Below are 17,109 nucleotides of genomic sequence, written 5' to 3'. Positions count from 1 at the left end.
ATAAAATTTTTTAATAATGATGAAAGCAGAACACCTAGGCTACAGAAAAATAAAATTGTTTATCATGTATTAAAAAACTTTCTGAATGTGAACATATTTGAAAATTTGCATGAACATCAATTTGATAATTTGCCTAACAATTGTAATCATTTAATAGAACTTGTAAGGGCTGAATGTGAAAAGTATATCAATGTACGAATAAATCATGATGTCAAATTATTTAATTCGGTAAAATCTACGAAATGACAAATATTAAATAAATTAATATTATTTAGAGGATAATAAATATATTTAAATTATTTTGTAGTTTTATTTAATATGACACTAAAATATACTATTTTCTGAATTACAAACTTAAAATTCAATACTTATCATACGATGCAATATAATGTTTAATATGTAATAAAAATATTACTTAATCCGGATCTGTTTAAAGATGCGCGCGATCAGATTGCCTTCCACTCTCCACTTCCCCGGATTTTGCATTCACTGGTACCCGTACATTGGAATTAGATACGGCCAGTCTAGGCTAGGTGGTATGTGGTTATAACCATATAAAATTTAAGTTATAACCTCACTTTTGATTACATTATTTTAGTTTGACTGGGAAAAAATGTCGAAAAGAAAATTGGGAAAATTGATAAACGACAACATAGTACTAATAGTAGGAATTCCTTTAATCATTGGCATTCACTATGGATGGGCTAAATTACAAGATATACCTTATTTAGTAGATCCAGCTCACAAGAAGCAATTACCTATCATAACAGTAAGTAACGTCTATCTATAAAGTTATTTCTCAAATTTATTCCTTTTTCTTCACGTTTAGATATATGAGTCCCTAAAAAATAAAGTGATTGAGAAATTATACCTTGGCGATAGCAATACTAGTGAATCTAAAGAAAAATAGTGGATTGATTAAGCTCTATCAAAAATGTAGGAGTAAACCTGCATACAGCATTTTAAAAATATACTGTATATAAATGTACATAGTCAGCTGTTCAAAATTAAATAATTAAAACTGTCATATAAGTGATATGGTTTCATTTACATTTGTTTATTTCAAATTTAATTAGTCGAAAATCTAAATTTATTGATTTATAAGGCGTTTTTTGGCGTTGCAGTAGCAGTTTAAAAATATCACATTCTTGCTCTTACTTTGAAATAATGATATCATTAATATATGGTATAGTCAGTTGAAAGTTGAAAGATACATATTTAAATCTACTTACCTAGGCATTTGAATTCACTCCTGCTCGATGCATTCACTGCTGTTAGTAAATAGGTATATACTTAAAATATTATCAAAGGATTTGAATACATTAGGCAATCCAACATTGCACGCCCGGTACTGTCAACTAAAACTCCCTCATTCTAAGCATCATGAATTAATATTCGTTTACAATGACCAATGACAACTGTTGCGTCTACGAGCAAGATAACGCTATTGTTGAATAAAATCTTGTGAAAGATTATACCAATCACCAGGCGCTGAAACAGAATGTTGTGTTTTAATGTAATCTTGATCTTACTGTTTAATAATTTTTAATTTTACCAAAATTTAATTGCATGAAGGAAATAAAATTGCTGTTCTAAGCAAAATTACTGATCAAGTGGCTGGTAATCATATTTACATGAAGGCTATGAATTAATCTTAAACTTTATGAGAATGATCTAGAAGATGTAATTATACCTTGGAAAAATGCCTTAAATTCGGAAACTATTATCACAGCATAGATGCTGTGCTAGTATATTATAAAAAATAACACTTGACTAGTCTTTTGGGTACAAGGAACAATTAAATTACTAATACCGTTAACTGAGTAATAGTATTTCTTCACTCAACGCTAATACTGGGTATGTCACAAATAAATGACTTCAAAACTTTTTGCAGAAATTTTTAGCTTTCTCTTTTATTTTGTTTAGTGTTTTTGTTCTACAGGATGGTCCGAATTTTATGCAGGAAACTTCGGAGGCAGATAGACCTCTAAAATAATAGGTATTTACCTTGCAGATACAGAGATACAGGGCGTTGGAGTTGTTAAAAAAAATTATTTTCTGTTTATATCTCGGAAATCTATTAACCGATTTCAATAAAATTTGGTACAGACAATGTATGATAGTGGGCTTTGCATTCCCTAAAATATGAGCTCTGAAGGTTTGACCAGTGGTGTACTGGACAGGGGGTACCCCTTTTTTTAAAAAAAACCTACACCACTGCATTTTTTACAAGTTATTGTAACGGATTCTAATGCACAAAATACATAAAAAAGGTAACTTGAATTTTTTCCTTAAGATTCGCCGTTTTCAAGTTATTGACCAATACGATCCCCTTGTGCAGACATTTCTAACCATAATATTACAATTATACTTATTTATGTTTATGCTTAAAAGTAAATGGAATTTGTAAGCACATCAACAAAATTCTTTACACTTCTTTCCACATCACCTGTCCTGTCCTGGTGCATTTTAGTTTCCCCTGGAGGCCTAATCTACTAGCTTTACAAATAAGAACAACTTAAATTAATGTTACGTATTTACAACAATTGTCCAAGATGCGAACCACCCACATCGGTACATATAATTGAAGTTCATATCATGTGATGGTTTTCTTTTCATTCATTACACCCGTCTTCTATTTGCTGCATTAGTTGTGGTCTTGTATCTATTGGAGTAGAGTAAACTTTACTTTTCAGATAACTCCAAACATAGAGGTCCAGGGGGTTTAGATAAGGGCTATCTGGATGGCCAAGACACTGGACCCTATGCACCATTATGACAGACATTGGCATTCGGTCTTCTACCTATCCATCGCAACATATAATTTTCATTAAGCCATTCCATATTGTATCCATTGTATCCAGCTATTTTGTTGTATTTTTAATTGAACATCCTCCAATAATATAAATAGATGGTTTTCTAGAAAGTTTAGAAATGACTGGAAATTTAGACGAGGTGGTAAGAAGGAAGGTGCTCAAACTTTATTGCTAATTATTCAGAGCCAGTCCACAGAATATTCGTGTTGAAAAGATCTTGTCCGAATTTCATGACGATTTTCTTGTGACCAAATATGCAGATTGTAAAAATTCACTACCCTTCGCCTTTGGTAAATGTAAATTTATTATTATTTTGATTTAAATTGTTCTTATTCGTAAAGTTAAATTAAAATAAAGCAATTAACCGAATATACCTCACAAATAAAATGCTTCCTTAAAAAAGGCGTGTTAAAAAATTATGTGAAGTTCTGTGTATCTAGCTTTTAATCCAAAATTGTTTTTGATCAAGCTTGTGGGTTTAGAGACGTATAATGTAGATTTTATTGAAATTTCAAAATTATATTAGGAACTGATTAGAGAGAAACATATTTAAAAGTTCAAACGTTTATCATCAATCACTTTGAGTGCCTACTATAGTTTTTTATAACTAGCATTGTCTATTTGTTTGTTAATTGTATTCTGATTTTGATGTACATATTTTAATTTGGTCAAATAATAAACCACAAGAAAAGTTTTAATACAATACCTATATCTTTTTAAGCAAGCATTTTGGATTGGGGTGTATGCGATTACTTGCTTTTGTTTGGCCAGAGGGTGCAAACACTTTTACATCTGAGGATGATGCATCCTGTATATTTTGATTTTTAATAAACGTTGCGTGTTTGGGCTCCTTACTAAAATTTAATAAATTTTAAGAATTTTGACACAACTTCCTTTCCCAAACTGAATTAGGTAAGTTAATATTTTGGAAATATATTAGTTTCACATTTTATATTCCATTAAATAAAATTTGATAAATTTTTTGTCCTTACCTTAACTTCACAGGCAAAAGGTGGCTAAGAATAACATTTTTGTTAAAATTTTTTGGGTTCTGGATTATTTAATAAAAAAAGCAATGTCTATTTTTTAGTTTTAATTGAAAATATAAACTTTTGTTTATTCCTCACAAGTGTCTACCAAACAATGAGTTTCGGCAACCTTCTTGTAGTAAGCCGCAGAAGTTTTAGGTGTTCTCATCCTGTTAATGCTGTCGAAGTCTACATGGTAGAGCCCGTATTTTTGTCTGAAAAAAGAAAACAATTAAAACAGTATAAATCATTGAATTAATTTTCATATTTTATTAGCATGAAACCAGTTTACTTTATCAATTGCCTTGATACGCTAAAGAAATATTGTTATTTTTCAAGGAATTTACATATATTTCTGAAAAAAATTGCTTTCATATACTTAAGAAGTATCCAAAAGCAGATATTACATGTTTTCCAAAAACGTTGCCTATTACTTTTAGATGAACTTACGTGTAGCCCAGTACCCATTCGAAGTTGTCCATAAGACTCCATACACTGTAGCCAATTACATTCACTCCATCCTCTATAGCACTTCTTACATTGCTGAGATAATTCTACAATCGATCAGTGTTAATAAAATACTCTTAAATCAAAAACAATTATTTGAAATTTCCAACGACCTCAGAAAGGATAGACAGTGCATTGTCTTGGTTTGTTTTGTCCTGCTGTAAATATTTTGAAAACAGCCTCCTATTGGCTAAAGACATGTGGTAAGGTGCGCGCGCAGTACCTGCTCTATGCTAGATGTTTATTATTGTTTACGACTGTCGGCCGCCATTAATTCTTTGCGTGCTTACTGAGTCTAACGTTGTGTTTACCGTGGATTATTAGTTTCTTTGGCAGAATTTATTGTTTTTTGTGGATAGACAATGGGAAAATATTGTGTTATATCTAGATTTCGCTTTAAAAGTGGAGGCAATAACTCTTTTCACAGGTAGGTAAATTTACCATGGGCGTAACAGATAACAGACGGTAGTTTAAAACAAAATTTGAAATAGAAAATTTTCAGTGCAATAATATTGAAAATATAAAATATTTTTTTTAAAACGTGAATTGTGTGTTACGGTTAAATAAAAAGTAACATGAATTGCAAAGGCAACATTATTTAAAAGGAAATATACCTAGGTAATTTGATTTTAGGATTCCTTCGAATATTGAACGCCGAGACGTTTGGCTCTCTCGCATTTTGAGCTGCATAGGAAAGGAAAATAGTCCTAAAGATAGTGTTGTATGTTCAGATCACTTCACATCAAGTGATTTCTTAATAAGACCTGGTGGCCGAGTTTATCTTAAGGACACAGCAGTTCCTGAATTCCCAAGTTCGTTTAGTCAAAATACAGGACCCCTATTAAAATTGTATAAACAATTTTTTGCACATAATTCGGGATCACTTTGTAGCAATTGCGACCATAACAAATTAGATCCAATAAATATGGTTTTAAGAATTAAAGAACTTAAAAATATGTGTAATAACCCCATTTACTATTTCTCTTTCATTTATCACTTAATTGTTCTATTTGATATGCATATTATTGTATACAAGTATAGTATAGCTACCATACTATATGCAACTGTAATTGTAACTTTGTGATTCCTATTTGAACTGGTAAAAACTTTTATTAATTAGTATTATTTAACATATTGATGTATATTGTTACTAAGAAAATAAAGATTGTTGTAACTAGTATTACTTTTTTTCGGCAGTAAGTGCCATTATGGAGTAAAACAAACATGGTTCTATTTATTTAAAAAAGAAGTCATTGACATTATTTTAAAATCAAATTAGGTGTGAAGTCGGTAAGTATATATAAATTAGACAAATATTAAAATGTATCACTCTTTTTAACACACACGCCACTGGTTAAGAGTTCCCTAGTAAACAAAGAACTATCTTCATCCTTGTTTAATAGCAGGTTGTCTCAAGTTGTGGAAAATCAAAACAATTCCTTTGCAATGCATAGGGAATTACTTGTCTAGTCATTCTGAGGTCTTTGGAAATTTCCATACATTTCCAAAAAACATTTTTAGTTAGTTTGTTAGATTTTAGTGCTTTTCTTTTCACATCAAATAGGCATATTGTTTTAGCTACAATAGACCTTTCATTTCTCTTTATTTCTTTATTTTTTCTTAGTAAAGGAAGTTTAGTAGCATGGGCGACTTTACATTTTATATTTTATGCAACTATATTGGAGTGGATCAATCTAATGTGCCATGCATGAAAATCGACACAGTTTTAGTATTACCAAATAGATATATAACATAAATATATTAAGTACCCTGAAAAAACGAACTCTTGTAACATCATCTATGATGGAACTATTATCAGGAATACCATTTTCTGTAATTATAATTGCTGGATTGTTGTAGGTTTCCTTCAGCCAATTTAGAAGTTTTCTTATACCCCATGGAGTTATCTAATGGACAAAGGAAATTATTTCACTACATCGTTTTATAATAATAATAAATAATATTAACAATATATAGAATATTGGCCATATATATGAATAATTGTTCATTGGATTATATTACTACAGAGACTATGCTGACTATACTAGCCGTGAAATTTTTGTATGTAAAGTTGTCACTATAAACGGGTATTTAATTTTCTTTTAGAGCTTTTATAGTAAGAAAGTTAATTGGTTGATTAAATATTAACCCTGATATCACGTACAAAGATTTATTATTTTATTTTTGTAGTTCATTATTAAAGCAAAAAAAAATACCTTCAAAATAGATATGGAGGATGACTCCCAGTCATCGGGCTGGTAGCTATTAACTCCTAGGTCGTAGTCGTAATTTGGTTCTGCAATTGGAGCTTCCTCCTTGGCTGCTACTAGGTTCGAAGTATACATATTGAGACCCATGTAATCGAAAGTGCCGCTGATGTATGCAATTTCTTCGTCGGTGAATGCTGGAAGACGGGAGTGGTTGAAGCCTTCAGCTAAACTGCGTTCTGCAATGCGAGTCTTCATTATTTCTGGGTAGTCGCTATTATAGATAGGATTTGCATACCATCCATACTAAAAAAATGTTCAGTAAATACTTTTGAATTTTCCTTTATCCATACAGTCTGGTAAGTACATGGCATACTCTTGGGAGTGTAGAGGGGAGTTCAAACTAGTTTATCATAAATTCCTAAATTGCCCCTTAACGGAGATATAGAGCCCCAAAGGGGTATCCAGCGATTTACCTTTTCGGTTCTAATTTTTGAACCGACGTGTATGATTTAATGAAATTTTAATATTTTATGTAGGCCAAAGTACTCTACATTCGTTTCGATAAAATCGGCTGTTTTCGAAAAAATTTAATTTTTGTATAACACGTTTAAAATTAATTTATTTAATTATAAAGTTTATTAGCCTAAGCTATTTAAAGACAATAATAATTGAATAACTAATCACAACTACTAATTCACAACTAATAATTCGTATTAAAATAATAAAATTTGGCATTATTATTACATCTCGTTAATGCTTACATGCATCTAACTTATGGACAAGTACTCGGCAATAGTGTGGAGACAAGAAGAATTTATACATTTCTAAATCACTTAAACGCAAGGCTATTAAAAAAAGCTTTGCTTCTTCTTGTTTACTTCAGCAGATTTTCTTATCCGACGTATGTTTTCTCGTTGTACTGAAAATAATATTCCAAAATTGTCCCAATTTCGTTGCAATGGTGTGTTATTCTTTCAGACAGTTCACACCAGGTTTTCCCTGGTGTGAACTGTCATACACAAACCTCTTTAAATTTTCCCATAAAAAGAAATCCAATGGAGTCATGTCGGGTGACTTCGGTGGCCACAAAATAGCTCACCAAGTATTTGATAAGTGCTGACGAACTAAATTGCTAAAATGAGGCGATGCAGGTCATACATAAACCACATCTGATTTCTAATTTCTAAGAACACATATTTTCTAATGAATCATTTAAGCTTTGTTGCAAGAATTGCAAATATATGGCACCATTTAATGTCTTAAAAAAAGGGTTGAATGAGATGATTCCCATTGTTAACCATGTACCATTGTTGGTGCCTTGTCGCTCTGTACTATAGCATGGGGATTTTCGTCATGTCAGATATGCAAATTATGGCAATTCATTATTCCATCTCGGTGAAACTGGATTCGTCCGGGAACAAAACAATACTAATAAAATTTGGATTTTGCCTAAATCGTTGCCAAAACCAATTTGCTCTTCCAGGATAATCAGCGGGAGACATGGCATGCACCTTTTGGACGTGATAAGGATGTAGCAGTTGTTCTGGTGGGGAGGGGTCTCATGAACGATCCATTTTGTCGCATGAACTTGGACCGACCACTTTCTCAGAATTAGAGGGATTGATTTGACATTTTACCTCTTTCTCGTAAGCTACAATCAATCCATTCAAAAGTTCTTCGATGCGATAAACATCGATTTGGAAATGTGTCAGAACAAATTCCTCTTGCCTCATCACAATTGCCGAGTGCTTGTCCATAAATTAGATGCATGTCAGCATATTCGATATAGGGAGAATGCTCCATTATTTAGTCTTGTGTACTCAATCAATCAGACAATTTTTACAAGTGTTGTCAATAACGACAAAAACGACTATAGTAGGATCATATTCGATGCAAAGTAATAAATCATTGCCTGTCAAGGGAACCAATGAAGTACGCTTTTAAGGGTTTTATAAATTGAATAATTTATACATTATGAAGGGACGAGGGGATCAGTTCAGGTCTGGCACCCCTGTTCCTACAAAAATTCCTTTATTCTCATAAACTATTTATTTTAAATGTAATTTATTATAAATCCAATTTGTTTCCTAAATTCCACATATGTACTACATTTTACCTCTGTACGCGCCACTGTTGTTTACTTGTTTTTTGGAAGCGCTCTCTAATTGACGGCAAAGCTCGCCAGGTTAGTATAACGACGTATAACCGACCAGTTCGTACACTCGATGCACCTGGGCGACTACAGCTACTACCAGAACACAGTGCGTATGCAGCGGTATTTCAGATTTTACATTGAATTTCATTTTAAATTTGAAATGATTTATCTCACGCCTCGTAAAAATGATGACACGATTTTCCTTTGATAAAAGACCGACAACTTTTTGCTCTACTTTGCATCGAATACGATCCTACTATAGGTAGTGTTTTATTGCTGAATTCTGATTTATATTTCAATGACGTGTTCTACAAAAAAACAATTTTTTCGAAAGCACTTAATTTTATTGAAACAAATATGTAGTGTAAAGTACTTTTTTTAAAGAGGAATGGCTGAAGTATTTAAAAATTCAGTTTTCAGCTCTATAAAATGAAGCCTGTCAAAATTTTGGCCCAACGAGTGTGGTGGCAAGTCCGTTCCTGACTTGCTTGACAGTGTAAAACATCTACCGTAGGCATTTTTTTTATAAGCCTTTATGGCCTATATAAAATAAGCCTTTATGGACTATATAAAATATTAAAATTTCTTTAAATTCGCTGGATACTCTTTTGGGGCTCTGTATCTCTGTTAAGGGACGCTTTAGGAAAAAAAAATTTATGACAAACAAGGGTTATTTTGACCTCCCCTATACACTCTGTATCTCCGTTAAGGGGCACTTTGGGAAAAAAAATATGACCAACTAGGGTTATTTTGACCCCTATACATTCCCGAGAGTATGCTATATACTTACCAGACACCCTGTATACGCATATTTCGATCTCGCAGTGGTTTAAAATTTAAAATATACCTACAACAAACATACAAACCAATATTTGTTTAAACATACAAATGTGTAACCATCTAATTGTACTTACCTCGAATTGTAGTGCTGTCTCAGCAGCAACTACATCTTCTTCACTGTCGGAAGCAGGTTCGAACCATCTAGTATCAATAGTGATTGATACTTGTCCTAAAAACAATGATTATTGTTTTGTAATAACAGCATACCTTGACATTACAATTGATTATATCCTCGCGATATATGCGATAGAATTTATTATAGTAAATGTGAAGCATTATAACAAACTCTGTTAGACTGTTAAATATGACACGTTTTAAATTAGTAGTTAAGAAGCATTTGCTTAGGTTTTGCTTTTATACAGTGGAAGATTTTCTGGCGATGCCATATTACGAATAACATCTAATGTCTGTTTTATTTATGTTGTGTGTAAGTTCTTGTTTTTTTTAGTAATTTTATCTTTGTGTTATTTTTTTGTGTATTCTGACTTGCCATAAATGTACTATTGTATATCAAATGGTCAAATAAAGCTATCTATCTATCTATCTATCTATCTATCTATCTATCTATCTATCTATCTATCTATCTATCTATCTATCTATCTATCTATCTATCTATCTATCTNGATGCCTCCACTGAGGACCCATGCCGACCAAACACAACATTCAGATCATATTCCACGACATGGCGCTCGACGTGGGGCTCGAAGTCCTGCTTCGACGTCTTCGCGGCGAGCCCATGTTGCAAATTCCCCGCACAATTCTCAAACATTAGGCACAAACGGTCATATATCGCGACATGGCGCCCAACGTGGAGCTCGATTAGAACTCCCGAGGTCTCCACCGAGGGCCCATGCCGTTGTTACCGATCCCATCGATCATACTCCTCGACACTGAGCATCCATCGTATCAATGTATGCAAGAATCGGTCACAGGAGAGTCATATATCTGATTATTATATGTATTTGTGCTAAGAACGATCACCGAGGTGGATAAAAAATTAATTGAAGAAATTGTACATAACAAACATCTGATCGATCAAACAAAAATGCAAATATGCAAGGTGGCGCGTGTATAATCTATAAAAATTAAATTACAGCTTCCTGATGATATTAATAATAGAAAAGTTTTATACGAAAAAGTAATCTAATACTAGTAATACTAAAAGAAGGTTAGGTTACATTGTCAAAAAATTTGTGCAGTCAACTGATTTTGTATTTGTATTGTATTCAATTCATTATTCACTTAATTATTAAATATCGTCCATTGACCCGTCATTGTTAAAAATTGAAAGATTCCAGACAAAAGTTTTTATTTTGTAATTCCACGATAGTGACAGTGTAATTTTTATAAAGAAGTAAAAAATAAGAATAGCGTGCCGATTACATTAAAAACGAGATTCTTATTGCTTAGGAACCTCATCTCGTACCGTACATCGCATCCAGCTGTTGCACACCTATCATCTGCAACCAGTTCAACAGATTTTACCCCAGGATTGTGATCAGCGAATGCGTTTTTGCAGATGGTTTTTACGATCAAATAGACTTTCCTGCTTATGTTTGTGTAACAGATGAGGGGACATTTACCCTTGATGAAGTGAATTTCCATAATATGCACATAGGGGTCGATGAAAATCCTCACGCGATTAGAGAGACTCATTTTCAACATCAGTTCTCGGTAAATGTTTGGCCTGGCATAATAGGCGATGTACTTGTGGGTTCATATTTCTTTGAAGGACGACTAAATAGACCAACATATGTTGACTTTTTGGAGAATCGGTTGCCTGAATTATTGGACGATGAGGTATTACAAGTTCGGGCAGGCATGTTTTATCTTCAACATGAGGCTTCTCCACACAGTACTCGAAAAGTAACGACACTTTTGAATGAAATATTTCGTCAGCGATGGATTGGACGCTTTGGTCCTGTTCCGTGACCACCTTTGGAGTCACTTGAAGTCATTGGTTTACAATACTACAATTGCTACGATGGAAGAATTGCGAAACCGTATACTTGAAGCTGCTGACACAGTTAGGGGAATACCTGGTATTTGGGAAAATATTCGCCAAAATTGGGTGCGTCGGTGCCATGCCTGTATCTGCGCTAATGGGGATCAATTTCAACATTTTCTCTAGAAATGGTAAGTTTTATTTCATTTTGTTCCATATTTTAATGGAGTTTGTTTAGTGCACGCAGTTGGCAACTATAGATGCTTACGGATGTGGTTTTGTTCGCGAACTCTTGCAGTAACAACAATGCATTTAAGATAGTAATTACTATTAATTATTATAATAAGAAAATGTCAGTCATTTTTTAAATATCTGTTTTTCTTAGTTTGTATTTTTGCATTGAAAAATTCCCCAAAAATTGAGTATCTTTCTATCAACGATTATTAGTTTTCGTGGCTGGTCTACAGCCTACAGCACGTAACTCATCGTAGAGCACACGAACAGGACCGTTCCAGAGAAAATATTAAGGCTTTTCTATTATAAATATCGTTAAGAAGCTGTAGTTTAATTTTTATAGATTATACACGCCACACCCTGTATTGCGACATTATCATACATTTTGTATTACCTAATTAATTGTACACATCGTCTCTAATTCATCTCTAACAATTTCAATTCTTACCTTAAGCAAATAGATAACTTTTTTAATGTAGAAATTTTTTCTGTCAAACGATATGAAATTTTATTGATAATCTAGTGAAATGTATGTTTTGTCATAGGAAAATACCGGAAGAACTTCGTTTTATCTTCAGTAAATTCGTCATATAGAGTAAAAAGTTCACACAGTTCTTTTTAAATATCAAGTACCTTTTCTTATTTTACATTTTTTCCTCACACAGACATTGCAATGCAGTTAAATTGAGTTTAGAGAAATGTTTAAATGTCTCCAATGTTTACTTCTGGATACGATACGCATTAGAATCCAGTGTAAATACTCTTCAAAATTCGTTAACGAGTGTGAACTGTGAGCATACTGTGTCCTGAGAGCTTAACTTGTACATATCGACCTTTTTATAGCTTCATTAAGCTTTTGCATAAAAGAGCGTGGCAGTTGAATAAAATTGCTTCAGATATGTTTCTATAATATACAGGGATGGCCAGAAGTATGGAATAAAATTCATATCTTATATCTTTTGAATGAGTTATTTTTTTTAAAACGTCGAAACACGTTAACTGATTTTGATTTTTTCCCATCTTTCGGTTATATAATAATTAATTTTTCTTCAACCCCCTACCCCTACTTTTTTTTCAAATGGAAACATAAGGCATGAGGGGGCTTGTTGAAAAGCTTANGCGTTTGGTTAGAAGTCATCTATTTTGTTATACAGAAAAATCCCAAATATTATGTAGAATAAGAATCCGAGTTTGCTTATTCCAAAAAACCATTGCTAAATTCAGGGGAACAACAAACATATAAGAGGAACGAAAAATGACCCGTTTTTCAACATATTTTTTCCTGTAACATTGAAAGTAAGCCCTAAATAAAAAAGTCATTCTTTATTTTTTGTTTATTTGACGATTTTCTATAAAGTTACGACAACTGCGATTCAAGAAAGTTGAATTTTGCCTTAACAATGGGCGAAAAATGGTAGAAAATTATATATGTATATTTGTAGCAATTTTTAAAATAAGTGATTATTTATAAATATTGTGAAACTTTGTGAACAAATAGTAAAACATATGTCAATTCTACCCTAAAAATTTTGCAACTATTGATCACGTGGTTTTGGATTGACATGATTGTTAATTAAGAAAATTTCAAAAAGTTTATCGCGTACCGTGGGTTTAAATAATTAAGGTTTAGAAAGCCCACACAATTTTTTAAAGATACTTGTTATAATGATCAATACATATTTTTACACTTCTATAACCGTTTAGAATTTTTTTTAAATTTTTCATTATTTTACTCTATAAACAATTATTTATTGCCCGGGGAATTTTACAGTCGACAAAATCTTGCACTCATAAAAACTACGTTATAACCCCTTGCTTTTTAGCCAAATACGACCATTCTACTGTATAGATTCTGAGATATAGAAGCGTAAAATTAATAATAATTTATAGCTTACGTAATCGTGAAGTCGAAACAAGAAAATATGTTTTTATAGCTAACTAGAAGTACTTTCAATATCCGTATAGTGCATTTTCGGCAGATAAAAGTTTAATGAAAGAAAAATCAAGAAAAGTACCGTGGTCACTGGATGTTCTCATCCAATGATATACGAATCACTTCACTATTTTTATATGTCGTCCATGACAGTTTTTACAATAATCAATAATATTCTAGACAGGGGTCTGTTTTGTATTATAGAATAAGATCCGTTAGACCTGGAATAAAATTAAGCAATAAATTTACGTGCCAATTTATTAACAAAGTTTGTATAAGCAAAAAATGATCCATTAACAATATTTTTGTAAATATCGCGGCTGCTCTCATTGTGTTATCCCCACTCCCACTCTGCCGAGAAATTCCAGTGACCACGGTACCTTTCTTGATTTTTCTTTCATTAAGCTTTTGTCTGCCCAAAATGCACTAAACGGATATTAAATGTACTTAGCTATAAAAACATTTTTTTTTCTTGCCTTCACGATTACTTAAGCTAAAAATTATTATTAACTTCTACACAGTAGAATGCTGTCGTATTTAGCTAAAAAGCAAGAGGTTGCGACGTCGTTTTTATGCGTGCAAGATTTTATCGATTGTATAGAAAATTCCCTGAGCAATAAATAATTATTTATAGACTAAAATGTTGAAAAATTAAAAAAAAAATGTAAATGGTTATAAAGGTGTAAAATAGGTATTTTTAGTATTGATCATTGTTTATTATGACAACAATCTCTGAAATCCACGCGATCAATCGTTGCAAAATTTTTAGGGTAGAATTGACATATGTTTTACTACTTGTTCACAAAGTTTTATAAATATTTATAAATTTCACTTATTTTAAAAATTGCTCCAAATATACCTACATATAATTTACTACTATTTTTCGCCCATTGTTAATGCAAAATTCATCTTTTTTGAGTCGCAGTTGTTGTAACTTTATAGAAAATCGTCAAATAAAGAATGGCTTTTTTTATTTAGGGCTTACTTTTGATATTACAGGGGAAAATATGTCGAAAACGGGTAATTTTTCGTTGTTTGTTGTTCCCCTGAATTTAGCAATGGTTTTTTGGAATCAGATTCTTATTCTACATAATATTTGGAATTCTATACAACAAAATATATGACTTCAAATACAAACGCCTCGAATGCTGTACCGCCTGGATTATTATCTCCATTCCAAGAAATGTTTCAGTCGCAAAATGTTGGAAGATTTCTATATTTTAAATCTTCCTGATATCATCTAATCTCTCTTTAATTTAATTAATACAGTACCTTGTTGTGTAGCACGAAATTCTTGGTCATAGATATGCCAAGCCCTAGCGTGTGCCTGGAGTATGTGGTGGGCACACACATAGTCTGCTAATCCTGTCAAATTGATTCCTGGTGCATTATATCCCTGTCCATAACCTCCTATGCAAATTTGCTTGGGTTCGTTAAACGTCAGCCAGTATTTCACGTCGTCTCCAAAGAGTTCGAAGCAAAGCCTCGCGTATTCGGCGAAGGTTTCTATTAAGAACTCGCTTGGCCAACCCCCCATGTCCTGCAAGGGTTGTGGCAAGTCCGAGTGGAATATGGTGATCAGGGGTTCGATGCCGTTATTTTTCAGTTCTTTGATTAGGTTCTTGTAGTATGTCACCCCGGGAAGGTTAACTTTGTTTACGTATCCTAGAAATCACAAAATAGATTTTTAGTGTATTTTAATATGAACAGTCATTAATGGAATAACATTTAATATATGAATGCTAATATTATTAAACAATTTAATATTATTATTAAACACTTGAATTTTTATAAATAATATCATGATCTAAATACTAATGAATAGTAAAGCGGAGAAAACCTAGAAACTAAAAGAATGTGCTATTAGCAAAATGCGAATTTAGATGATAACTTTTTGTCCAGTATTATCTCCATAGCATACTTTTATAACCGTATCTCCCCGACTATTAGAGATATATTCGTTAGTTTCTAAATCATGCAAATGATAGATGTTTTTATTTATTTTTTTATAGATATATGATGAAAAAAATGTAATTACTAAAGTATAAAAATACCTGTAGGGAGTATTCTTGACCAGGATAGTGAGAATCGATAAAAATCAACGCCTAATTCTTTCAATATAGCCACGTCTTCTTTGTACCTGTGATAGGAATCACAAGCTACATCAGCAGTGGCATTATTAGCAATTAATTCAGGATGAGAGTGGGTATAGCGATCCCAAATATTTTCACCTTTGCCATCTTCATCCCATGCACCTAGAATAACGGATTTAATTTCCTATCTAGAGAAATACTTGAATATATTGCTGGGATGATCGTTCTCTATTTTCATATAAAAAATAGACAATCATATTTTTTAATATTTTGCTTTACTTTATACAAATATTGTAAAATGACAAAGAATGTAATTGACATTTATGCTCATTGCCAATATACTTTCAATAAAACTTACTTTACAAATTCGATAATAACAGGTACATTACCTGATTTTATTGGTTATTTTTGACTCCTAAAGCCGATTTGCACTATAGTTCAAATCATGTAACGCTAACGCCCCACTGATGGTACGAATAATTATATTATTTGGGCTCACGCTACAATTTGGCGCGGTCCTGGTGATACACTTGTTTTGCCACAATATTATGAATAAACCCTGATGTCGTATTCCACCCTTCGAGCGAGCTTTAGGATTTCAGAACACCCCGTATATTCATAGAAGTCATAATCTTGTACCTACGGATATGCCGGAGACCGCTGAATTGAAAAGGGGGCGAAACAATCATATTCACCTACCTTTCCAATTCAAACCAAAAACCCGCCACGGTTGCGAAATCAATCGCCGTCGGCCGGGCAGAATGAAAAAGCCTCCATGAGAGTCTTCAGACATCGATCCTCACGGCGATAGCGCTCCCAGAGCGTAAAAGACCAATTTCACCGACCTTTCCAGTGTCACCCGCATCGCGACCGATCTCGCCTGGGTCTGCCATCCCGGCGCGCAGTGACCACTGCCGCTGCTCTCGCAACCTGCAGTCGAACCCCGGGACGCTTCACGATGACATTTGGAAATGGCCATTAGAAATTTCACCACCCTTTTGAATTGGTCAAGGACGCTATCGCCAATAACTCCAAAAGTTATTGAGCGATCGGTGTCAAAATTTAATGCAGCACTCCTCAAGTCGCTAGCATTATCTTACTAAATTTTCGTCCGAATCGGATGAGCCAAAACGCCGTTATACGGGGAAACGCGGATTTCACGTTTTCCGCGTTTTCAGCCGTTCCGCTCATTCGATCTCGGCCGAACCCTCCAACCACACTAGAGTATCGCTAGGTGGTTGTCATATCCAAATTCGAACCGAATCGCCCGACTACTAACGGCCAGCTAAGCCATAATAGGTTTTCACGCCTTTAGAGCTGCCGCCGAAAGTATCCGCGCGATCTCGGT

General features: G+C 33.2%; 2 protein-coding genes across 4 annotated transcripts in view; one reads left to right on the top strand and one right to left on the bottom strand.

The window, feature by feature from the left end:
* The first annotated feature begins 497 nt into the window (after nt 1-497).
* LOC108910714 lies at nt 498-6,505 on the top strand. 3 transcript variants are annotated; one of them, XR_001964467.1, is made up of 3 exons: nt 498-536; nt 599-769; nt 830-1,033. XR_001964467.1 is itself a non-coding variant. In XM_018715416.1 (2 exons), the coding sequence occupies exons 1-2, from the start codon at nt 614-616 to the stop codon at nt 6,260-6,262; spliced, it is 207 nt and encodes a 68-aa protein (XP_018570932.1). In that variant the 5' UTR covers nt 546-613; the 3' UTR covers nt 6,263-6,505. The 3 variants fall into 3 exon arrangements, 2 of the variants coding, with proteins under 2 accessions (XP_018570932.1, XP_018570931.1); XM_018715416.1 differs by lacking the exons at nt 498-536; nt 830-1,033 and adding an exon at nt 6,212-6,505 and having other exon boundaries at nt 546-769; XM_018715415.1 differs by lacking the exon at nt 498-536 and having other exon boundaries at nt 546-769.
* LOC108910715 (myrosinase 1-like) overlaps nt 3,895-17,109 on the bottom strand; it is a 19,820-nt gene continuing 6,605 nt past the window's right edge. Inside the window, exons 3-9 of the mRNA XM_023454836.1 lie at nt 15,723-15,923; nt 14,941-15,333; nt 9,631-9,725; nt 6,568-6,864; nt 6,136-6,258; nt 4,295-4,398; nt 3,895-4,059 (exon numbers count right to left, since the gene is read on the bottom strand). Of these exons, the coding sequence (XP_023310604.1) occupies nt 3,933-4,059; nt 4,295-4,398; nt 6,136-6,258; nt 6,568-6,864; nt 9,631-9,725; nt 14,941-15,333; nt 15,723-15,923 (1,340 nt within the window). The 3' untranslated portion in view covers nt 3,895-3,932. The remainder of the gene's footprint in view (nt 4,060-4,294; nt 4,399-6,135; nt 6,259-6,567; nt 6,865-9,630; nt 9,726-14,940; nt 15,334-15,722; nt 15,924-17,109) is intronic.

This window comes from Anoplophora glabripennis, unplaced genomic scaffold (genome assembly GCF_000390285.2).
Source record: "Anoplophora glabripennis isolate ALB-LARVAE unplaced genomic scaffold, Agla_2.0 scaffold404, whole genome shotgun sequence".
NCBI lineage: Eukaryota > Metazoa > Arthropoda > Insecta > Coleoptera > Cerambycidae > Anoplophora > Anoplophora glabripennis.
The sequence above is the reverse complement of the archived record's forward strand: the minus strand, read 5'-3'. Positions and strand labels throughout refer to the sequence as shown.